Source organism: Furipterus horrens, unplaced genomic scaffold, assembly GCF_987537825.1.
Source record: "Furipterus horrens unplaced genomic scaffold, mFurHor1.1.pri manual_scaffold_12, whole genome shotgun sequence".
In the NCBI taxonomy this organism is placed as follows: Eukaryota; Metazoa; Chordata; class Mammalia; order Chiroptera; family Furipteridae; genus Furipterus; species Furipterus horrens.
Window position 1 is genome coordinate 34,620,973 of NW_028327182.1, and position 25,561 is coordinate 34,646,533.

A 25,561-nucleotide genomic window follows, 5' to 3' on the forward strand; every position below is an offset into this window, starting at 1 on the left:
TTTCATATATTCAACTTTGGAAAAGAGGTTAACTTCAGTGACCACTCTGAAAATATAAGCCACAGATGTGGGACTAATGTGTTGAAGGTCTGTTCTGGAAAGCCACATTAGTATAATTGGCAAAGAGTATACTTTCTTTTTAAGAAAATAGTGTTACAATATGTTTGCATTGTTGCTTCATCCCCTGGCACGTAGGTATACGCCTGCTCCTGAATGAGTAAAATTTACCTCCCAGTGGCAGCCCATTTCCTATCACATGTCAGGAGCTGGGAACCACCGTCTTCCCTCCACATCTGCCTCCCACTAGAGCAGTTTTTCATGGAATGTTTTCTCTCAAGTTCAGGCTGCTCTACTTGCTGTACCCTATCTGGAGGGCTCACTTGTTCACATTCGCCTGGCTATATCATTGCGCTCACCTTCTGATCTCTGCTCACACATCATTCACCTAGTCAAGACCTTCGTCTGTCTTGTTTACCTTTGTGTGTCTATGTAAATAATGGAATATAATAAGTGGGCAAATTTGTTAAGTAACTGATGTTCTCATCTACAATGGATGATATGCTTTAATAGCTAACCCATACTGCCGACCAAGTGCCAGGCACTGTATTTTAAAGATGAGAAAACTGAGTTTAGAGAGATTGTGACTTGCCTTTTGTTACACAGTTACTAGGGACAGAGCTGCAATGTTAACCAAAGGAGTCTGGCTCCAGGGTCTATGTCATATATGGATGAAACCTGTTAACTTCTATTATACATGGGAATTACATTTAATAGACTCACAGGACTGAGTTGAAACCTAATTCCTTCCCCCCAAAATGTGATCATTCTTACTTTTGATAGTAATTTAACTTGCAAATAATTTATCCAAAAATACTTGGATTTATAGGATTGCCCCTGATTTTAAACTTGAGCCATTAAAGACTGACTCTCTTTTATTCAAAGTGCTTTACTGTAATTGACTACTTCACACAATCTCTCACCAGTGTTACTAGGATCTCACAGCTAATTTGTATAGATATAGCCTGTCTCTGTCTCTCTGTCTCTGTCTGTCTCTCTGTCTATCTCTCTCAGCCTTTTTATAATAGATAAAAAAGGAATATTTTTTCCAGTCTGCAGCCTCAAGCTATACAGGTCGGGAGACGGGGGCGGGGTGGGGGGGTTGTGGTGGTGGTAAGTTTCATGATTGTGGAGCTTGCTCTGAAGAGGAGCTATTCATTCTGACAGCAGTTTTAATTAACCCCTTTTTTAGTTAGTTTCTCAAGTGGAAATTGATTTGTCATCCTCATAGTTTTAACAATCTACTCTAGGTAGCATGCTCATAGGAAATGATTTTTATTTAGAACTAACAATCAGCTTTCAAAAATAGGGGATACGTTCACATTGTGATTTAACTTAGCTTTTTAAATTATTATTACCACTTTCACCAGGACAAAACTAAAACAGCATTCACTGACTGAGTGTTTGCTTCTTGCTAGACCTTGTGCTAGGTACTTTACATGTATCACACTTGCACTTCATGCCATTTTTGAGAGGTGCAGAGTGTTACCCATGAGTTTTAACTGCAGGGTGGAGACCTCAGTGTGTTTGCATAGTCCCCGCAGTATTGGTAGAGGTTAGGGTTTTAATGAAGACCTGCCCAGTGCAAAGCCTGTATTTTGGTTTTTTTTTTAACATTTACAATAAATTGCAGCTCAGAGCACTTGTAAGAAAAGTCAAAATGCAATTTTTTAAATATTTTTTAAATAATTTACTAAAGGGAATCAGAACAAGGAGACTTTATTTCCTCACTCTTTGATATAACAACTTTCTATTTACATTGATAGATTTATGGTAGAAGAATCCTTGCAGGTCTGCTTTTATTTCAAAGCCTAAAATGTTCTCTTTTAAAATCAAAGACCGATTAATCGCAGGAGTGAGGGTTCAGATGAAGGGTAGAGTTAGCAAGCACATTTCTGTAATGGATTTTTATTTCCTTTAGGACTTATGTGAAGCATAAAGTTCAAATTGAAGTTAATAGGTGGAACTACTTGACCTCACTATGTAGGCTGGTGGCCTATGAGGCATCAAGCTTTACCATGAAGTTGGTGCCTCTAGTTGCATAGTGTTGCATAACAATAATTGTTTTCTTCTTGTGACTGGTTTTAGACCCGTTGTTACATGCCATTACCAATGCACCTGTTATTAGTAGAGATATCATGCTTCTACAGGGTGAACTAAAGTTTCTGTTGGATCTTGCTATGTAACCCTTCCCTTTATCTTACCCAATAGTTATAGCATGTTGATGTCTGTACCTTGAGTATGAATCTAATTTTTGTGTCTCTCATTGGTTTCTGTGGCCTTCAAGCATAATGTATGTCCTGGTCCCCCTTCCCATATTAGAGAACATTGCTTTAGCTGCTTTTACTCACATAGGCCTGAATTACATGGTTTCGTCTTTACCACTCTTATTTCTTATCCTAATGATGCTTCCTTTTTTATCATTGAAAGTTCTTTTGCTATTCTCTTTCTCTAACCAGAGTTATTAGCACAGTGGAACAGCACTCTTAACTCTTTAAGCAAATTTCATCTGACACCTTATTTATTTTGCTTAACGATCTCATTTTAGAGAAATGCTTCTGAATGCTTTCACCTCTTAGGACTCCTTTGTTATTTGTCCCCTTTAAATAAAATGTTTGAAAATAAATTTCTCTATCAAATTATACATATTAAGAATATATGTAATTAGACATGTAGAATATGTTTTAATTAGACATGTAACTGATATGGAGATCCTCTGAGTTTATAATTGCATATGCTCCCAAATAGAATTGATGTGATTACATAAAAGAAGTCAGACTTTTTGGTTCATGTGGCTGTTTTTCTGAGCACATGAACCTTTTCTGTTTTAAAATACTAAAAAAGATTAATGGGACATTTTTATAGTTTGTAAGACCCTGCATATCTGAATACCCCACTTTAGGATTAGTCTTTCAAGGGTAACACAAAGAAATCCCTGCCTTAAAAGGGTTTACTGATGTACATACAAAAGTGGGAGCCTTATATTGTCTCTTATTTTCTTTTTTGCCCCCTAGGTTTAAATACATAAAAATGCTAAACTTTGCAGTTCTTTTCTAATCCATGAAATCCAGTCTGTTCCTCCCTACACTTTGCCACACATATACATCCCATCTGAATTATGTGCAGTGACAAAGAGGAAAGATTCTGAAAGAGAAAGGATTCTGATTTCTTCAAATCTTACGTGATTTGTGAATTCTGCCAAGAAGCCTCATCCTCTTTGTTTGCTTGTTTTTAATAGAGATGTTCTGCCTCTACCTCATTATTGGAAACAGAGTGGCTGAGGGTACAGGCTCTGGCATCAGAGCACCCTGCATGATATGACTAGGGACAAGTTAGTTAACCTTACTGTGCCTCAGTTTCCTGTTAATAACAGTATGTGTTTCTTACGGATGTTACATTTTGAAAACCAAATGACATAATTACATATATCCTCAAAACAAGTTACATATCTACAAATAATAGAAGTAGTGTAATTTTTGCCTTTCCCAATACATTATGACAAGTGTCAGGGCAGCCCTGCTCTGAGAAATTGCCCAGAGACTGCTGTGGGAACAGATAACTGGTTTATTGAGGGAACAAAGGAAGGGGGCAGGGGGTAGAAGGGGAGAGGCAACTCCCAAACCAACTCAAGGGCCCATAGGAGTAAGGGGAATGGGGAGAAAGGGAATGGGGAATGGGGACTCCCAGTCCTCCTTGTGGGCCCACAGGAGTCCCACCTGCCCTTCTGCAAGCACCTTTTTTATATTTGTCACCCACACATTTCAGCGAGGGTGAGTTTGCTTATCAACATATTCAGTAGGTCATTTACATCTGATTGCTCGTACCCCCCCCGCCCCCCCCCCCACCACACACACACATACACACACCAGGTTACCATTTTCCCCTGGGAATGGTTTCAGTTCATCAACACATTTTTTGGGAACTGCTAAGTCCATCAGCATATCTTTGGGAATGGTTAAGTCCAGGGCCAGGTTGATCAGCATATACCAAAAGTCCAGGTGTGCATTCTAGCTGCCTCCATGTTCTGACAACAAGGAGATATATTAAGTATTTTATTTTTCATCAATATTTTTGTCTTTAGGTTACTTCTTCAAATTTGTTAGTTATGTTTTATACGGTTAAAGGTTTGTAATTTATGCTGTTTAAAGACTTTAAGTTGATTTTGGGTTCATACAATTGAAATAACATTGTGTAGTGAGCAAATATAAATCAGTTATAATTAATTTAATCTTGCTGACTATGTTGATCAAATACAGTTTATTCTACTGAATACTCAGGCTAAAGTAGTGATTTGCGCCGCTCCCCCCCCACCCCCCGCCCCCACAAAAAAATGAATTTATCCAAGGGAGGGTAGTTTTAGTATAATATTTTTCTTTATAAAGAGGACAGCCTAGAACAAAGCTTATTTTGCCAAATCATTTAAGTACATAAATTTGATGCTTGTCAACTCTAAATGTAATTTCTGAGGACTACTATATAGACCAACTAGATAACTAACAGAAACTCCAAAGAACTAAGGATTTTCGGTGTATTCCTTAATTCTTGTAGATTGACTCATTATTGTCAGGGCAGCCTTGCTCTGAGAAATCACCCGGAGACCACTGTGGGATTAGGCAATGGGTTTATTGAGGGAAAAGGGGGGTAAGCGAGAGGCATCTCCTGGATCAACTCAAGGGCCTGTAGGAGCAAGGGGAATGGGGAACGGGGAATGGGGAACCCCATTCCTCCTCGTGGGCCCATAGGAGTTCCACCTGCACTTCTGCAAGCACCTTTTTTATACTTGTCAACCACACATTTTGGTGAGGATGAGTTTGCTTATCAACATATTCAGTAGATCATTTACATCTGATTGCTCGCCCCCACCCCCACACACACCAGGTTAGTTAACATATCCCGCTAGGTTCATTACCATTTCCCCTGGGAATGGTTTCAGTCCATCAACATATCTTTTGGGAACTGCCAAGTCCTTCCTTCAGCATATGCCTGAGAATGGCTAAGTCCAGGGCCAGGTTGATTAGCACATACCAAAAGTCCAGGTGTGCATTCTAGCTGCCTCCATGTTCTGACACTTATATGTTATGTTATCAGAGAAAAGAAAATAATATAGAAGTCTGTGGTTGGATGTTGAGTCATTTATAATTAGACCAGGACATATCTTCTATCCTTGCTTATCTTGGTGAGTTTACAACTTGAAAGTTGCCTTTATTGGCACCATTGTTATGCTGAGATCATACTTAGAGGTATAAAGCTCCAAACCTAGAATAAAATAAATATTCTAAATATAGGATCTTGTTTTCTCCTTATCCTTGGTATCTCTTTATTTAAGGAATTAGATCAGTTCCAGGTGCTGAATATTTTGGATATGCAACCTTGAAAATTAGTTGCTAGGTTCTTCTAATTTTTATTCTTTAGGCTTTTTACAATAAAAACACACCTAGACTAATTGGCTTAATTTTTCTCTTAGGCAATGAAATTTATTCTTACTTAGTGGGATAATGCATGCATTTGACAGACAGGGTTCTGTATGGCTAAATAAATAATAATTTGTATTTCCCTTTTATATTTTAAGTATTTTGCTTGTTCACTGAAATAATATAGCAAAAGTAAAACTGGATTATTCTAATACAAGTATGAGGGCAATATTGATAACAAAGAGAAGTTAACTAAGTAACTAATACAAAATCAGAAGTAGATTACTCCATGTAATTGAAAAAAAAAAACAAAAACACTAGACTAGGATGCCACCAACAAAACTGAAGAAAATAGCATATTCTTTGCATATCAGATATACTGATATTCTACACTGTGAGAGAGAGCACAAGCTAACGAGAACACTGAGAACACTCTTGACTTAAGGCTACCTTTATGTTTTAAACATTACCAGATTTGCGTGGAATATTTTTGGGCTTTAGTTGGATGTTTTCTTTGAAGAGGTGATTAGCAATAGCTAAAAAAAAATAAAAATAAAAGTACTGCCTTATCACCAAGGCTACCTTAAAGCACTGTTCTTCATGGCTGCCATCTTGGACCTACCTGTATCTTTATTTAACCTCACAATTGAAAGGTAAAAGAGAATTTTTTATAGTATATTACTTCAGAACACAGAGGGAGAGCACACATTTAGTGGAAAATCAAGTTCTACTTTGGGAAAACCTTAATTATGAACATCTCATACTTTATTAAAGAAGTTACTGAGTAGGTTGAAATATCTCATTTATTTGAGAATATTACAAAGTGTGAAGGAACTGCAAACAAAGTGATAGCATAGTGATGAAGGGTTGGTAATGTTAAGTCCCTGATGGGCTAATAAGTAATTTGTTGTTTCATCTGAGACTGTACAATAAAGAGCGACTTGAAGCTGAAACAATTTAATCGTCGGCATCTGCACATCCTTTGGGACATTCTCAGAGGATAGTGTCCCATTTTCATAAGTTTCACAGTCATAAAATGCTTAACTAATAACACCTGGTATTGAATGTTAAGATGATTAATTGTTTGTACCAGTGTATCATGTTCTCCTATTCTCACTGATAGCATTTTTTATTGAATTTGGCGATACCAGAAACATTAGTTTCGTTAATTTTTATGTCATGTGTATTTCTTTCTAAAGCCTCTACCTTGTGATTATTGCAAATAGGGATTTCTAAGAATAAACTTATTTTCCATGAGATACTTATAATTCATCATTTATAATCCTATATTTGAATGTGGAGGGAAATTTTATATTTACAATAGTTATTAAAGAAAATATTTTTTATTGAAAGCTGACAAGTAGATCAGCTTTTTTATATTCTTAAAGACTTTTGTGGCTGGTATTAATTTTTAAAAACATTTTCTTTTATGTTGCAGTCTAGAAGTATGTGTAGAACTACAGGCATACATTTTTAACATTTATAAAAAATATTTTCCATTTCTTCCTGAAAATGTTATCATCAGGAATTTCTAGAAAGCAGTCATTTAGTATGGTTGAACATTGTCTCTTTGCAAGATGAAGTAAACTCCTAACAAAGCATTAGTGGGAATGTGTTGAACTCTGACATGGTTGTTTACTTTGAGAAAATTAGCCTGTGTTTTCATATTACTTTCACATCCATCCCTTTGGAAAGCGTGTGGATTTAAATTTGGTTTCTCTAGTCTTATTTTAGAGACTTGAAGCAAAAATTGAACAACTGGGGCATGAAGAAAAGATTTTTGAGTTTAGTGAAAACTGTACTAAAGAGATTCCTGGCTTACATATATATCTTAAATATTCATTAATGTTGAAAGAAATATATTTCTGGACAAGAAAACATTTATTAATTTTTAACGTTTTTCATATAATAAAATCTTCACTAGTTTTTAAATTTACAAAGATATACAGGATATTACATGTTGAAAAATGTTGAGTAGTTAAGTCTATTTAAATATGCTGAGACTCAGTGATAGGGATGAAGTACTGTCATAAAGTGAGAATCTGCAAGTCTACTTGTGTTTTATACTTCATTCTTATATTTTATCACAATGTTATAAAATAAAAATAATGTATTCTTCACGTTGGCATATTTGGAAGATAGACAATTTCCTAAGTTTGTTTGCTTTTAGGAGCAGGCAATATGCACACTAATTTTTTATATTTAAACTGTTGTGGAAAAATAAAACACTGATTGTGTCATTGGGTAGTGTTTTAAGCTAATTTGTCAGGAATATCTAATTTTAAGTGCAGGCAATACTTTAGAGGAAGAAAACAGGAAATTAAACTACTCTTCTCTGGAGTAAAATTTCACAAAGCATATTAGATTTAGAAGTATCAAAAACAATGTTTCTATAGATACACATATTTAAATCTTTAGAGGTAAGCTAATCTTGAGGTCAAGAGTACATCTTGCCTTCCATATTTAATTCACCTTGCTACCTTCCCTGCCAAGTAATCCAGCGGTGCTGGATACATGCTTAAAGAACAATACTTTCTATTAAATCAGTGTACAATCACATTCCAACATCTTAGAATGGAAAACATTTATATTCTCACAGGAACTATAAAAATTGGCATTTCCCCAATATAATAGGTACACATATGATTGATGCGTGCTAGAAAGTGGCTTATATTGATTTGTTGCTCGATAAGTAATTGTGTGTGATATCATAGTAATAATGGAAAATATATAAATTAGTGATACAATAGGAATTCAAATGATAATTGATAACATTTATACAGGGATTACTATGTGTTGGCAGTTCTGTAAATCATTTACATGTATTAATTCATTTAATTCTTATCTTCATAAAATCAGTACTATTTTGTCCATTTTACAGAAAAGGAAACTGTGACACAAGCCTCAACTATTTTGTGCCAGGTGAAGATTCAAATAAAGAAAATATGACTTCAGCTTTCCTCCTCCTAACCATTAAAGTACTTTCCTTCTAATATGCAATGATAACCTCATATAGATTTTTTTAAATCATAGTAGCGAAATATACTTACTGTATTTTTGAAGACATTCTTGATTGTCAATTCAACGTATTTTTTTTGAGTGCTTGACTGAGATTGATCTTATATATCTGACCAGTGTTAAACTGTTTACCCTTGGATCCTAAAACACACACATAAGATACCCAGAAAAACATATAGTGTATAAGAACTGCCACATTATACAAAAGTAGTTAAAAATGAAAGTTCTATATGTTCAACTTTCTACAAGAACACCCTTTTGAGCACTCACTACTTATCACAGTATGGTAATAGGGACTCTTAAAGACCCATCCCACCATAATACAACAAATTATTTTAAAACATGACTGTCTTGTGAGAAAGTTAGGGAAATTTCCCAGGGCAAATCATGTTAAAGAGAAGAACAAAGCTGAAACTTGCATGTTATGCATAGGTATAAAGGAGATAAATCTAGGACAAAAAGAAACTAAACTAAGTTTAGGAAGGATCCTTGATTATTTAAAGAGGCAAATTCAAAGCTCTGTGCAGGAGGCAATTACAATTTAGGTTCTCAAGATTCTCACAAATTAAGTTTAATCAGATAAGAGCACTTAACCCTAATCGACAAACACACAGAGAAACAAAAGGTTGTATGGTGACATGATTAAAACAAAAAACAAAACAATACACATATCCTGCCAGACTCCAATATGGAATAATATGTGAAATGTTTAAGGAAATAACAGGTGAGATTAACGAGAGAAACAAATGAGACTACCAAAGATGACCAAGCAGGTTTGGCAAAGAACCAAACCAAACTTAAGGAAACGAAAGCACGGTGGTTGAAATTAAACATTCAGTGATTATACTTAGTATAAGAAAGAAATGGTGAATTGAAAAAGAGATATCAAGAAATTGTCCAGAATGCAATTCAGGGAGAGAATACGATTAGCAGTGTGAAAGACTTGTGAAAAAACACAGGGGGCTGCATGGGAAGGCCTACCATCTATCTGTATACCAAAAGTCTCAGAAGGAAAAACTCAAAAGAATGAATGAAAGACATTATTAAAACTGATGGCTGTAAATTTCCCACGTCAAGAATCTGAAAGTACAACCTATACAAGAGAGATAAATAAAATAAAACTCACTTGAAAAAATATTGTAGTGAAACAGTAGAACACAACACCAAAAACAAAAATCTTCAAAGCAGCCAAAGAGAAAAGATACAACCTCAATGCAAGTGATTTCTCATCAGCAAAAATGGAAGCCTAAAGATGTATCTACAAGTATTGAGAAGAAAACGGTTCTTCCAATTTGGGTACTTAGCTAGCAAAAGCACTTTATAAAACAAGGGCAAAATTAAACTATTTGTGAAATAAACATGAGGGTGTTTTCCACAAATATCCTTCTGTTAAAGGATCTTCTAAAGCAGGGATAGGCAAACTCTTTAACAGCTAGTAAAACTTTCAGCTTTGCAGGTCATACAGTGTCTGTTGCAACTACTTAGCTAAACAGGAGCAGAGCAAAAGCAGCCATAGGCGGTGTGTATATGAGTGGGTATGTCTGTGTTCCAATAATAATACTATTTACCATAACAGGTTGGCCCACCAAGACTGTAGTTTGCTGACTCCTGTTCTGAAAGATGTATTTAAAGAAGCAACAGCAATTTATTTTTCCAAAAAGAAAGGTTTGAAAGGCAAGAAGACATAGCCGCCGTGTAAAGAATAAAGTATAAAATAAAACAGTGAGTAGCTTATTTTGTAGAAAGGGGAAACAGAGCTTGACTATTGGACAACTTTGTTAAATTGAAAGAGAGATTTGCAGTTCAGGTGTTTTATGTTCTCTGTATAATTAAAGGGGAGGGAGGAAGGTAATGATATATGAACTTTAGATCTTGTTAGGTTATAAATTTGTATGATAAAATTACAAGGTTATAAGAGGATAGACATATCCAGTAAAAATTCCAGACTTTAGGGGGAGAAATGGAATGAGAAAGACATAACTAAATAAAAACAGGAAACAAAAAAAAGGAGCATAGATAAAGCAGGACAAATAGAAGGAATAATGTAAGATATAAATCACACTAAAATTTCTTAAATGACGTAACTTTGGATAAAAAACAAAATCTAGTTGTATGCTGTTTGATGTCTACCTATAAATTCAAGGATATGGAAAAGTTTAAAGTAATAGAACTATTAAAAATATTAATCAAAAGAAAAAGGAAAACTATGTTAAAAACAAATAAAATAGACTTAAGACAAGAGAATATTACTTCAAGATAAAAAGTATAGTTCACCAGAAGGATACAGTTCTAAACTTTGCAAGTACATAATAACATAGCACCAAAATAAGCATGTTAAAATTAATAAACTCTACAAATAAATTGACAGTCAGCATTATGTTGTGAAACTTCTGCGAAGATCTCTAACTTATTGGTAAGTCAGTCATGAAAATATTAAAGACATGACATGTCTAAACAATCCAATTGACAGCCTTCATTTGATTAACATCTAAAACACAACTCTGAAAAAAACACAACTCTGCAATTAAAGAACACATTCTTCTCAATCATGAGTGGAATTTTTGTCAGATTAATCATATACAGTACTAGAGATCATGAAAGAAATCATGATAAATTTCTAAGTATTGCTTTATTTACTGACCACAATAACATGAAATTAGGAAAAAAAATTTAAGAAGGATGAAATTAAAGTCTCTATTTTAAAAAATTTAAAAATACATTAAGAAGTATAGGTATCAAGAAAGAAATCATAGAAAATACCCCACATCAGAGATTGTAGAATATAGTAATAGTGATATAAAGAAATTTATATCTTTAGTGCTTATATTTAAAAGTCAGAAAGACGAAAAATTAACAAGGTAAGCATCTGCCTACAGAAATCATCAATGAAATATGTAATTTTAGAGAATATAAAAGGAGGGAAATGAAGAAAAAACTGACTTGAGATAACTTTTGAAAGCCAAATTGTGGTTATTTTGAAAAGACAAGTTACTTGGATAAATTTCTAAAAGGATTAAACAAGAAAAAGGAAAGAATATTGAGAATGTAACAAGGAATATGACGACAGATACAGAGATAGTAAAAGGGAAGAGCATACTGTAAAAATTTGTAAGCCAGAATTGAAAGGTTGATGAACTAGGTTAAGTTCCTCGGGGGGAAAATTACAAGTTGAGATTGACTTTAAAAAAATTGGAAAGCTTTAATAAGCCTATGACTAATTTTTAATTTAATGACTTATTTCAAATCGTCCAGCAAACTAAATATTCGGCCCAGAAAGTTTTACAGATATTTTACCATATTTTAATGAAATGATTATTACAAATTAGTAGAGTGTGAAAAAATATATTATGACCAAATGTTCAAAAGATAAATTCTTCAGATCCAAGTTGAGTTTATCTCAGAAATGAAAGTGTGATTTTATAATAGAATATTTATTAATATAACTTTATCACATTATGAGTTACAGTAGATTGAGAAAAACATTGATAAAGTTCAATCCTTGTTCAGGTTTTAAGACAAGACAGTAAACTTGTTGAACAAACTAGTTGAACATTCTACCTTTGAGTAGGAAACTAGGGACAAAAGGACAACCCTCAACCTATAATGGGAATTTAACTTCTAACTAGTATGGTACAATAAGATAACAAAGAAATAAAAAGTATAAAACTTGAAAATGAAGAAATAAATTGTTCGTTTGGTTGTCTATAAATAATACAAACAGGAATCTACAGGAAAATGATTAGAAATCAGGAATTTTATCAATGGAATATTTAAATGTATATTATTTACAAAATACTAGAAACCATGTGTTTAAAAATTCACCATTAACAAGAGCAATTGAGAAAACGGAGAATAAATCTAACACAAAATGTCTTAAAACTTCAATGGAAAAATAATTATGCATTTTTTTTCCCAAAGACTTAAAAAGACCCAAGTTAATGGAAAGCCACATGACATTCAATATATAAAGACTCAGTACTGTAAAGCTATCAGTTCTCTGTAAAGTAATCTACAGAATCAGAGCAATTCTGTTCAAAATCTTAATAGGCCTTTCAGAAACCTTTTGTAAGTACATTTTGAAATATAGATGACAGAGCAAAATCCCAAGAACAGTGAAGATTTCTAAAGAAATAAGATAAGACAGGAGCTATGATAATTAAGACAGCATGTTACTGGTGCAAACATGGATATTGTGACCAAATGGACTAAAACATCAACACACTGTGGCCGCATGAAACTTAGAAGAGGTGGCTTTGCAGATCAATAGGGCAAGAAGGAAAGGCTAGTAGTGAAATGGTTATGGGTCAGCTAGTTTTCCATATGAAAAAAGTAAATTGTATACCCACTTCAAACCATTCAAAAACATTGATTTCAGATAAAGTACATATTGAAATGTGGATAGAACAGCATCATTAAAACAAAGAAGGAAATGTAGGAGAATAGCTTTGTCTTTGAATTAGGGAAGGATTTCTTAAATAAGATATAAAAGGCTCCAGCAACATGAAAAATATTGTAAATTTAAGAACTTCTGTTAACTGAAAGAACATAAATAATGTACAATGACATTTATAATTCAGGATATACTGATAAAACATAAGACTAATAACAACCTAATGGAAAAGATATGAATGGCATTTCACAGAATGGGAAATATAAGTTGAAAGCATGACTGGATACCATCATATCCCTGCACGTAGAGAGGAGACTGATGTTGACAGTTTGGTGGTGTGTGGGCTGAATCCCACACTGATGGTATGGGATATCCATTGGCAGAACCATGTTGAAAATACATCGATATCACCTAGTAAGATTAAAGATGAACTTCTCCTTTTATGTATTCATCAACTTTACTCCTATCCTAGTGAGCAGTGGTTTTCAAACTTTTGACCATAACCCACATTGTAAAATTTTACAGTGAGAGTCAGCACTTTTATGTGTATGTATTTTGAGAATAGAAAATCATCAGTAAACATTTCTTATCCTTACTTGTGTTACATTCTAAAATGTTCTGTTCTCTTTCACTTAAAGAGTGGCTATCACCAGTTTCTGAATAGATTTAAACCAACTGATAGGACGTACCATTAAAAAGCTTTTACACATGTATAGAGGTAGATGTATACAAAAATATTTGTATCTATATTGTTTATCATAGCCCCAAACTGGAAAAAACCCAAATTCCACTGATAAGAGAGGAAATAATAAAACACTTTAATATTATAAGCAATGAAAATTAGGTACATCTTATACATAAAAATATGGATGAATCTTAGAAACAATGTTGAGTGAAAACAAGCACGTACTGAAGTTTGTAATAAGGATGATGCAGTTTTCAAAAAACTCAGCGATAACGTTTATGATAACCACAACTTATGGAGGATTACACACTCCTAAACTTTTAAATTTTACACACACACACACAACACAGACACGTTTAAATTTACTGGCTTTGAATTATTTTGGTTTCTCTGAGAGAAAATATGTTACATAATGCTATAATGTATATTTTAACTAAATGTAGCAAATTCTTATAGTAGTTATGTAGAAAACGTTATAGGTGGAAAATAATTTTGAGTTCATGTATTTTCTTTTCACAATACACACATTTGTTAATATCTACTTTTGTATAAATATGTTATTAACATACCTATATGTTTTTAATGTGGATATGCTAGAATCTGCTATCACCATAAAAACATGTGAGCCTTAGGAAGTCAGATAAGTTATTGATTATGCCTTTGAAATGAATAGTTAAAACTGACTGAAGTTTGAAGACCCTCTGTAGTCATTGCTTATAGACCAGCGATTTTAAACCATTTTCATCTCATGGCACACATAAACTAATTACTAAAATTCTGTGGCACACAAAAAAATATATTATTTGCCAGTCTGACAAAAAAAGGTATAATTTTGATTCGTTCACACCAGCGAGCTATTGTGTTGGCTGTTGTCGGTTTTTATTTGACAGTCTAAGGGAAAAGAGGTCAGGCCCTTGGCTAAATAGTCAGATATCACATGTTTGAAAAATTATTGTGGCACACTGGCTGGAATTCGCTGGTATAGACTGGTAAGCCCACAGACCTTTCAGACAAGAACATGTGGCAGGCTATATCCAGGAAGCTGCACTCGGTGCTGCACAGCTGAAAGTAGTTGGTGGCAGGGCAATTTATTTGCCAATTGAATAGAAAACCAGGTCAAGAGTAAGATGGATTTATTAAAAAAATCAATGTCTTATACCTAATTATCTTTATGTATGGCTCACCCTTAACTTTATTTTCTGGCTTTGCATTTAGAATTAAAGTAACTAAGAGGCAATTGTTTTTAGAATAATGTGGTTTTCTAACTATTCAGCTCTTCTATTTTAGGCTACTTTTGCTTCTCAACATTTAGAATAAAAGAAAATCCCAAATCATTTTGAACTGGAATATTAGTTTTAGACTAAATACCTATTTCTGTGCTGTCTATTGGTATTTTTCCAGCTAAATTCTCCTAGTAGTTATAATGTCAGAATAAGATATGTTTTAAATGAGATAGGCTTTTAAATGAAAATCAATAGTGCATTTTCCATAAAACAGAATAGCTTTAAGAACTACTTCAGACCTTATTTCTAAATATAAACATTATTTTTATAGGTCCTAGGAAGTAATTTTGACTTTTTTTTGCTCAATGGAATACTAAAAAGTTGTGGCAATTATATCTGTAATAGGTAGTCTATTAAATGTTCTCATTGAAATGCATACAGTCATTAAAGTAGAAAATCTGCATCAGAAAATTTTGTAATTTAGTAAGTTTTATAAATAAGCTACATGATATATATTTTTTTATCTATTGTCATTTCCTTGTATTCACTTCCCTCAAGCAAGAAAGCAGTTTTGATTTCTGAATGTTTATCTTCTTCTCCACCACAATCCGCTCTTCCTATACCATCTTTCTCACACATACATTCATTGGTGCACGTGCACACACTCATACAGGTATACACTCTTGCCTTTGAAACCGTGCTTTTTTTAAATGTTGCCTTCTCCTATCTTCCAAACTTGTTGATTTCTATCTCACTCTTGTTCTATAGCTGACACTTAGCATATGCTACCATAATAGGAAGCAACGTGGCGGACAAAACATAGATTATAGCTGGCTTTCAAATCTTGCCTCTGCCTCTTACTACTCTCATTCTGTGCCAGAATGGAGAATGCAGAATCCATTTTGCAGATTGGAGGGACTGCACATTGAAGCATTTATTATTGCAGCTGGTATTTCAGAGCTTAGCAATAGTAATGAGTTAACATGTCATGTACTGTGAAGAGTATGAGGATTTACTTTGCTGGTTTGCCAGCATCCATGGATGTTGGCAGGAGACACAAGACTTTGGGGGTCAGAGACAAAGCACAGTTTTTATAGCACTAGCAGTAGCCAAAGTAAACAATTTAGCCCAAATTCCCACAGGACAAGAGGGCCAGGTTTAATATCTACATGCTTAGTAGTTTGTGTTACAGGAGAAAAATCCAAAACTTAGGGCTCCCAATCTTTTCTAAGAAACAACAAAACTGCCCTGTTCTCCCCAGCTTCCCATACTGGACAGCAAAGCAATCCATTTGCTTAAGAGGGAGATATAACCTCCATTTTATAAGGCTTCATTATGCAAATATCTTTGAAAAGAGAGTTTGAAACAAAGGTGCTTGATTAGTTCTTTTATCTCAGACTGCTTGGTCTTACACATTCTTGCTTGAAAATCTCCAGTTGTTTTTCATTTTCCTTAAAAGAAAACCCAACTGGCCTAGAAGACCAAAAATACCCAATGATCAGGCCTCAGCAGATCTCCTGCCCTCAGCTTATATCACTGTACTGGCTGCCTGTCTCAAACCTTCCGACAGCCTTTCCATTTGTTCTTCTCCCAGATGGTCACCTAGCTCGCTCCTTGCCATTCAAAATTCAGCTATATCGAATCAGTGAGTCAGACCTTACTGACAATCGTAATGTAAAGTAGCTCCTCAGGCATTCTATCACATCACTCTGTTTCTTTCTTGTACTGTATTTATCAAATATTTTATTGTTTATTGTCTGTATTGGCCTTCTGCCCTACCTATCACATAGAATATAAACCTGTTTTAGAGCTATGTACATATCTCATCTTTAAGTAGTACCATTTACTACTCGGTCTCTCAGTAGGTATTTATTGAATGAATGAATGGAGTGACGGATGGATGAATTAATATTCTCTCTATGTTTTTTGTCCTCTTTTTTCCCCCTTGTGCTTTTCTTTCATTGTTTTGGTTAATAATATCAAACTTATTTGATTTCTAATGAAAAACACTATTTCTAGGGTTAAAAAATATTACAGTAAAGGAAGAATTAACACCTCCCCCAAAATAAGATAAGCCACCTCCTTGCTAAAGTTTAATTATACACTTTTCTATTTAATACTATTAGTGATAAACTAGCAATTAGATAACCTGTTTGGTTCATTGGTACTGAGGATACAGTCTCCATAGGAGATTCAATATGATGCCATGCTGTTTTTTGGCACTTAGAAAAATCCATATTTACCTACTAATTCCCACTAATGCCGCATAAGAGGTATTTCTTGATTTGTTTAAAACTTGGAAAGTAGGAAATTAACTGATCACATGTCTTTTGAGGTCTTCTTATGGTTTACATGTTGTTACTCATTTCGATGATCAGTCAGAGGGCTTGAGTTTGAAACGTCAGATCATTCGTTAGTCATCCTTATGACACTTCTCTCTATATGAGAAAAACTGTTAAATGATTGTAGTACAAAGGAGCCATTTCAAATTTTCAGCTCCTTTTTATTATTTGTTCAACTGTTTCACTTGTACTCAATAGTTTACTTAGCAGAGAAAGTATGAGACTATAATACAAATGTATTCTTTCAGAAATATATGTAGAGAAACAGTTTTGATTTGTAAATTAAATGGTTTTTATTTTTAGTTTCTGTCTCCCTTCTCTTAGGTGATTACACTAAGATGCAGGTGCTTTAAACCTAACAGTTGTATTTGGATATACGTGACAGATTTAACAAGGGTTTGTGTGCTAATCTTTTAAATGATTGTGTTACTAATATAATATGTAACTGTTATTTAAAAGATATTTAATCACAGTTTTACAGATTAATAATTTTCCATTTTCTTTGTGGAATCACTGTGGCTAAAACTGATCAGTTTTCAAAATTAATTTTCTATAGCAAGCAATAAAGGAAAATGTCAAAAAACGAGAAGCAGAGGAAAAACAAAAACGTGCCAGAATAGCCCGAGAATTGGCAGAAAAAGAAAGATTTGAACGTCAGCAAAAGAAAAAGCGCTTATTAGAAACGAAAACTGGTAAGTACTATCAAATTTGCTACTTATACTATGTATACTTAAGATTTATACTGGTTACTTAAATAGCAGTTTAATACTTCTGTGAAAGAGGAAGGGAGATATGATTACTTACTTGTATTGTTAAATCGTAGAGCACTTCATTTTTTTATGGACTTACCTCCTTTAATTTACTAACTAGTAGTGTTTTCATTCTAACTTCGCTTGTAGGTGATTTTGGTTCTCTGGTATATTATGTAGTTCCAGTATAGTTCTTTGACTACTATTTCAACAACCAATCTGTAATAATTTATGTCAATTAATAAATAAACAACTATAGGAAACTGGGAAACTACAGACCAGGTAATCCCATTTCTTCAACAACATATGAGGGTACTAAGGGAAGAAAAAAGTGATGGGGGGGAAACTTAAGGATTAAGAGACTTAGACGTATCAACCAATTGCAACAAATGGAACTTAAATATAGGGTGGGGCAAAAGTAAGTTTACAGTTTGTATGAAAAATAATAAAATAATAATTAATACTATGAGAACATACTGTGTTTTGCTTATAACTGTAAACCTCCCTTTTCCTCCACGCTTTATATTCCAGTCCAAACAACTATAGGAAAAGTCAACTTGAAAAATTTGAGGTTTTTTGTTATAGACATGACAATGTTCTTGTGACTGTTTCAAAGTATCTTTTAGAAACTCATTGAAATTTTATGAATGAAAGATATGTCTGGGGTTTCAGTCAAAATAGCCTAGTGTGACTGCAAAGTCAGTGGCTGTATAGATGAAACAAGAGTGGCTGAAAGTAATAATGCTAAAGTTGGGTGATGGATACTTGAATGGAAGGATGTATTTACTACATTATTTACTTTGGTATTTTTTGAAATTTTCTTTAATAAAAAGCTCTTGGAAAAACTTAAAAAGAAAAAAATAGCAAACTTACACCTTTGCAGAGACATATATGTATATTTTTCAAAGCTAAAAGATACCACAAACTTCCAAGCAAAAGAATTAAGTAAATTGTAGTTAAATTACACCCCTGAAAATTTTGGCTCTTCTACCTGTTAAGTCACTAAGGATTGCAGAAGCCTTTAATTAAAATCCATCAACTTCACTTCTAAATTACCATAGTTTACAATTCAGGGCGGCTGCAAATTCACCTAAGGTTTCCCCAGGGATACATGGAAATGCCTTCTTGCCTTCTCTCCTTTCATTTTTACAGACATATTTTATCTTTAATAAAGCAAACTGAGTACCTTAATGTATCGCACATGTTTCCTGCAGGGGAAAAAAGAATCATCTAAGCACAATTTCTTTAAGAGTACACTTGAAATTCAGGTGTCCTGAGAAATATCTTAAAGTATAAACAGAAATGGAGATCAGAAAGGTTTATTATTAATTTTTTAAATATGCTTTTGAAAGTCATTTTGAGATAATTTATTATTGCCTGGATTACCAAACATTCTGCTATTTGAACATTAGCTCATTTAGTGTTTGTTAGAGTCATCTGGGTGACTTTCTTTCTTTTTAAGATTTTTTTTTTTTAATGTATTTTTAGAGAGAGGGGAAGTGGGAGAGAAAGAGGGAGAGAAACATCAGTGTGTCATTGCTTCTCTTGCTCCCCCAACTGTGGGCCTGGCCTGCAACCAAGGCATTTGCCCTGACTGGGAATCGAACCGGCAATCCTTTGGTTTGCAGGCCGCTGCTCAATCCACTGAGCCATGGCTAGATGAGTTTCCTGATGGGCAGATTGGGTATAGTGTTCGTTGTAGGTTTTGCCTGAGGATCTATCACACAGAGCCTCTCCCAGTTCTCTGTTCCATCAATCTAGAGTTAAGACCTGATAAGAAGTAAACATTTTACAACTTTAAATCCAATGTAACCTTAATAATTTTATTTAAATTTATATTTCTTCTGACAGAAAGTTCCAGTTTTATGAATAACTACATTTTGTATTTCCAATTTAAATGTAATACTTTTACATTTAGGTGTTATAGAAAACACCTAAAAAGTAGTAAATCTGAAGACCATCACCTCATAATCCTCCTATCCAAAGAATTACTGTTAATATTTTGGTACATTTTTCTTTGAGTTTCTTTTTCTTTTTTTTGCCTTTTAATAACACCTATATGATCCTGGTGAATATGCAGTTTAGTGTATTGCTTTATCTTGCTGAACTTTCTGAATGTTTTGTGTTATTCTTAATTGTGATTCTTAATATCTATGTCACTGAATCTACTGGATGTTATACGAAATCGGACTTACATTAGTCTGTAATGAGGTCATAGAACAATAGGTATTTCCGTCTATTCAATGTGATAAATGCATTTATGCATAAATAATTAAAAACATAATTATTAAGATATGGAATAGAAAAGGATAGCTATCTTTTAAGACTTTTGATACATGTTGCCAAATTGATTTTTAAAAGTATCATTCTAATTTCATCAGTTTTCAACATGAGTTTATAAATGTACCTTGGTTGAGTATTCTCAGTTTTTAAGATTTTTGTTAATAGATTTAAAAGTTGTTTTGTTTTCTTAGTTTGCATTTCTTTGATTACTACTGACGTTGAACATTTTCCAAGTGTTTATAGTCTTAGTCTTTTTTTTTTTATTGATTTACACAAGTTAGCTCATTAAATAATATGTTTTTACTATGTTTTCTCAATTTGGCTTTTTATTTTTGTATCTTGACATATAAAAGTGTTTCATTTTTGTTATATGTTTTATTATATTCTTTTATGATTTTATCCACTTCAATTTTTATCTAGTTGCAGTTTTTTATAATACTATTTTGTTTCATTTATTTTAACTTTCTTAGTCATTCATATATTACCAAAACTGTTCTAATAGTTAACCATTAATTATGGTAAATAATTGGTTTATGTTAGTTTCAGATAGGTAATTTTATGTTGAGGATGTTACTTTTCTATTCTTAATTATTAAAATAGGCGTGAATTTTTTTATTTTTAAAATTTAAGGAAAGATTTCTGTTGTATCATTTGTTAATTATAGAATTCATCTTATTTGACCTATTGGATTATTTTATAAAACTGTTTCTCACTTGATGGGAGTTTCCAAAGCCTTTAATATGCTGAGGTTTATATGTGCCATACATTATGATATTCTCTGGGAGAGTATTCTTCAAGGGATAGTCTGGGTAACATTGATTTATATAAATTATATTCAATAAATACTTCAAATAATGTCTTTAAATACATACTATATATTATTTGGGAATATTTTTATAGTTTTAATCAAAGTCACTTGATACAAAGTAAGACAACATTTGATACAACAGAAAGCTATGGTGTTGTAAGCTACTTTTGAAACATCTCCTCTTTTAAAAAACATTTGAACATTTTTGAAATGAACCTTAAATTTTTTTTATAGACTACACAGTTTTAAAGAATCTAGAGGTATATTTCAAATTTCATAGTACCAAACATGTCATTTTCTCACCAAAGTGAAAGAACTCATCTAAAATTTCAATAAATGATGATTATTCTGAATAGTCTTCAGTTTTCTTTTAAACTTAACATGACTAACATAGAAGAACAAAATATTTAGTCTCTTAATATTAATGTAGCTGCTATAGTCAAGTGAATCATAAATATCAAATATTTCTTATTTGTTGATAGCTTTTTATATATTTCAAAACAGTAAAACATGAATATGCAGTTACCTTTTCCTTTCCATATTAGATATAGAATATGCTTTATGTCAAATCAAGATTTTTATAACATTTGGAAGCTTTATAAAGTAAGTTACAAAGAAGTATGTCTAAATAGCACTTATTACTGAAAATATTCTTACGCAAAATATCAGTTTTGACACTTAACAGATACACTGAATTTAATGCATTTCTGATATTTGACAGATACTATCTTCAATAAAGGCATTGTATTAGTATGAAAAATATAAGGGCTATGGTCTTCCAGTATTATTTTATTGGTACAGGAAAGAAATTTAATAGCTTGGCCATTTTTGTTTCTTTTATTCATCAACTAATAGTTTTTATTTTTCTGAATGCTGGGATTACAGTGATAAATAACAATAAGTAATGTCCCTGCTGCAGTGAAGTTTAAAACTTTAATGAATGAATTAGACAAACCACATGTACAAGATAATTACAGATTATAAAACGTCATGTGAAGTAAAATAAGACAGGATAATGAGGTGGAGATAGGAACATGTTTGGGTGGCAAGTGGTGGCCACAGATTTGATCTTAGAGAACTAAGGAGAATATTGATGCATACCAAACATACAAATTTAAAATATCGGTCATATAAAACTCCTCAGAAATTGGTAGATGCTATACTATTTGTCTAATGTAGTGTATTTTTTAACATCTTATTATAAGGATTAGCTAAAACTTTATACTATTTTTCTTTAATAGCTATTAAATTTTAGTACAGAACATAGTACAGTTGACTCTTGAACAACATCAGGTTTATGGCCCAGATCCTCATACAGTCGAAAATCTGTGTATGATTTTTGACTCCCCAAAACTTAGTTGTCCTTCAATATCTGTAGGGGATGGGTTCCAGGATCTCTACAGATACTATTGTCCAGGGGTGCTCAAGTTCCCTGTATAAAATGGTGTAGATCACTACATGCAGTTGGCTCCCTGCTTCTGTGCACTCCCAACTGCTGATTGGAAGCAGAATGGGTATTTATTGGAAGAATAAAACGTCCACGTATAACAGGAGCCATACAATTTAAACCTATTGTTCAAGGGACAACTGTACCGCTCTTATCTCTGTAGACGTTGTCAGCCTAGCTTTCCTATTAAAAAAAAGTAGAAGGTGAATTGTTGAATTTACATCATTGCTTTGTCAATTCTCTGGACCAGGAATTTTTTGTTTCATCTTATTTTTGTCTGTAGGACGTGCGTCCCTAAATGACAGAGGGAGAGAAACATCTTCACATAATCCTAACATAACCCCACAGGGAGCTTCCTTTTATATATTTTCATGACTTTAGTATTTTTACCATGGAAATAAGAACTATGTTTTTTCAAGATGTTCAGTCTTTTATCACCACCTTTGGTAGTAAACTAAAGTCCTGCTCTTTCCTATCCATCATCAATCATTACTTGCCTTTAGCAAGAAAGCTGGCAACTATTTTCAAGTCTATTATTTATTATCACTGTTACTTCAGAAAGCGATTTTTGTTAACAGAGTGAAAATAAAAGGTAGAGTAGTGGGCTAAATTTCCCTAAGAAGAAAAATAAAGCATTAAAAATCCTTTTGAGCAGCAAAACTAAGAAAACACAGCATCTCATTAACATGTGCCAGCATTAAAAGGACATTTTTATCGTTTTTGTTTCCTCTAAAAAAGATGAGCCTGAAGGTCTCTTAAATATTCACATATATAGTTTTTGTATTTATGTTGAATGATTTGATATTACATTAAACAAACAAGCAAATTAACTTCATTTTCATGAGGTCTTTAATCAGCATCTAAATTTTGAATACATTTTCTGAGGTTGATGTTTATATTTGAATTATTTTAATTTAGAAGATGTCCAAGTATTAAATATCCAATATAGAAACTAGTAAGTATAGATACTAGTATTTATTTATTTAAAATGCATAGCTATCATTCTGTGTAATCATTTCTAGTAAGACAAATAGTAATAGTGATTTTATGTGATCATGGACAAGTTTTTCGAAATTGCATTTCTGTTTCTTAATCATGGAAACGAATAGGGTGTTTGATAATAGAATTCAAATATTATGCTGTAAGATTTCCTGAGTATGTAAGCTGATTCACATAATTTTTAAATAGCACATCAGAATGGCCTTGAAATGGACCCAGTGTTGTATAATTATGTTTTGTGGGGGAAGTAAATAAGAGCCTATTTAATGGAGCAATAAAAACTATATGAGCAGCTCCTATATTTTAGTCTTTAGGTTACAATTTGTTTATTATTTATTAGATTTAAATGTCTCATTTGGTGCAACTTCAGTCTATTAAATAAAAAGATAATTAGCTTTTAGAAATCTGTTGTTTACCCACATGGCCAAAACTGCTCCTTTGTTTTCCATTCTGCAATTTAGAATAACTAAGCAATTAGCCCTCCATTTTAGAGGAAATGCATATTACATAAATACTACTTGGGAATGCCTGCCAGTCTCAACAGATAACAATTAATGTGTGTACTTGCTTTTATAAAGGCTTTGACAATTACCCTGTCGTCTACGGATAACATAAAATTAGATTATTTTCCATAATTGTGTATATTCTAGTTTTATGCAGTAGTGCTTTTGGTTTTCTATCATTATTGGCAATTGATGCACATAAATAGGCCAGTGGTTTTAATCATTTCTCTATTTAGAAGAATATGACAAATTAAATCACATTGGCTTTGATATGCTTCTCTTTTCTTACTCCCCCTTTTTGAATAGTAATACTACTGCCGATAATAACCGCAACAATACTCATACTACTACTAGTACTAGCACTACTGCTATTATTACTCCCATTGATCACATACTATTTGCCAGGCTCCATACGTGTTCATTATTGCATGTAATGCTTACAACAAACTTATGATACTACTTTTATCGAACAGTTGTTTAATTTCTTTGTACATAGTCACAGATTTAGCTAGCAGTGAAGCCAGTACTCATGTTCTCTGACCAAAGGTCATATTCTTAACTATTGTGCTATTATACCTCTATTGATGATTTAACGATAGTTCAGGGAAAAAGTACCGAAATGATTTTAGTGATTGGTAACTGGCACTAGCCTATACCTATGTATGAGGTTGAGAATTATCTTCTCTGAAAACCTTTGAGAGGGACAGTTGTCTCTTTGGTACCATATTCAGTGATTTTAAACGAGATAGCTTCTTTCTTTGCGAAGTTTGGGGATAATTGCCGAATTAGGAAGGCTTCCCTACTCTGGTTCAGGTTCCATTTCGATTCTTGTGTTTATTCAAAGATTTGTTTATTCCAGTGCTCAGAACTAGGAGGAAAACATCAGTACCATCCTTCCCCTCTTGAAAGAGGGATTTTTCAATGGTCTGAATAGTTCTGGGCCCAACAGAGCTCAAGAGTTCTGAAGGGGGTAGAAACATCTTCAGTATTTTTATTGTTTGACCCAGAAGGAACCAGGGAATTTATAATATACTAGGTTTTATTTTTTATTTTAATTTTTCAGTTACAGTTTACTTTCATTATTTTGTATTGGTTTTAACTGTACAGCATAGTGGTTAGACAATCTTATTTATACTTTACAAATTGTTCCCCCTGGTATTTCCAGTGCCTATTTAGCATAATATATAGTTATGACAATATTATTGACTATATTCTTCCTGCTGTAGTTTATATCCCTGTGACTATTTTGTGACAATCAATCTGTGCTTTCTAATCCCTTCACATTTTTTTCTCTGTCCCCCAATTCTCCACCCCTCTGGCAACCACCATTCCACTCTCTGTCTATGAGTCTGTTTCAATTTTATTTGTTTAGTTTGTACTTTAGATTCCACATATAAGTGAAATCATATGGCATTTGTCTTTCTCTGACTTACTTTTTTCACTGAACATAATACCCTGTAGGTTGATTCATACTGTCACAAATGGCAAGATTTCAATCTTTTTTATGGCCATAGTATTTTATGGTCATAGTATTTAGTATTTTATGGCCATAGTATTCCATTATATATATGTATCAGCTTTTTTATCCACTTGTCTATTGATGGCCATTTGGGGTGCCTACATATCTTAGCTACTTTGAATAATGC

The 25,561-nt window shown here is 33.1% G+C and overlaps 1 protein-coding gene across 1 annotated transcript in view; it reads left to right on the forward strand.

Annotated features, from left to right (window-relative positions):
* The window catches only part of DIAPH3 (diaphanous related formin 3), a 474,633-nt gene that overhangs the window by 314,221 nt on the left and 134,851 nt on the right, over positions 1-25,561 (forward strand). The window contains exon 25 of the mRNA XM_090258348.1: positions 17,683-17,818. Within this exon, the coding sequence (XP_090114474.1) occupies positions 17,683-17,818 (136 nt within the window). The remainder of the gene's footprint in view (positions 1-17,682; positions 17,819-25,561) is intronic.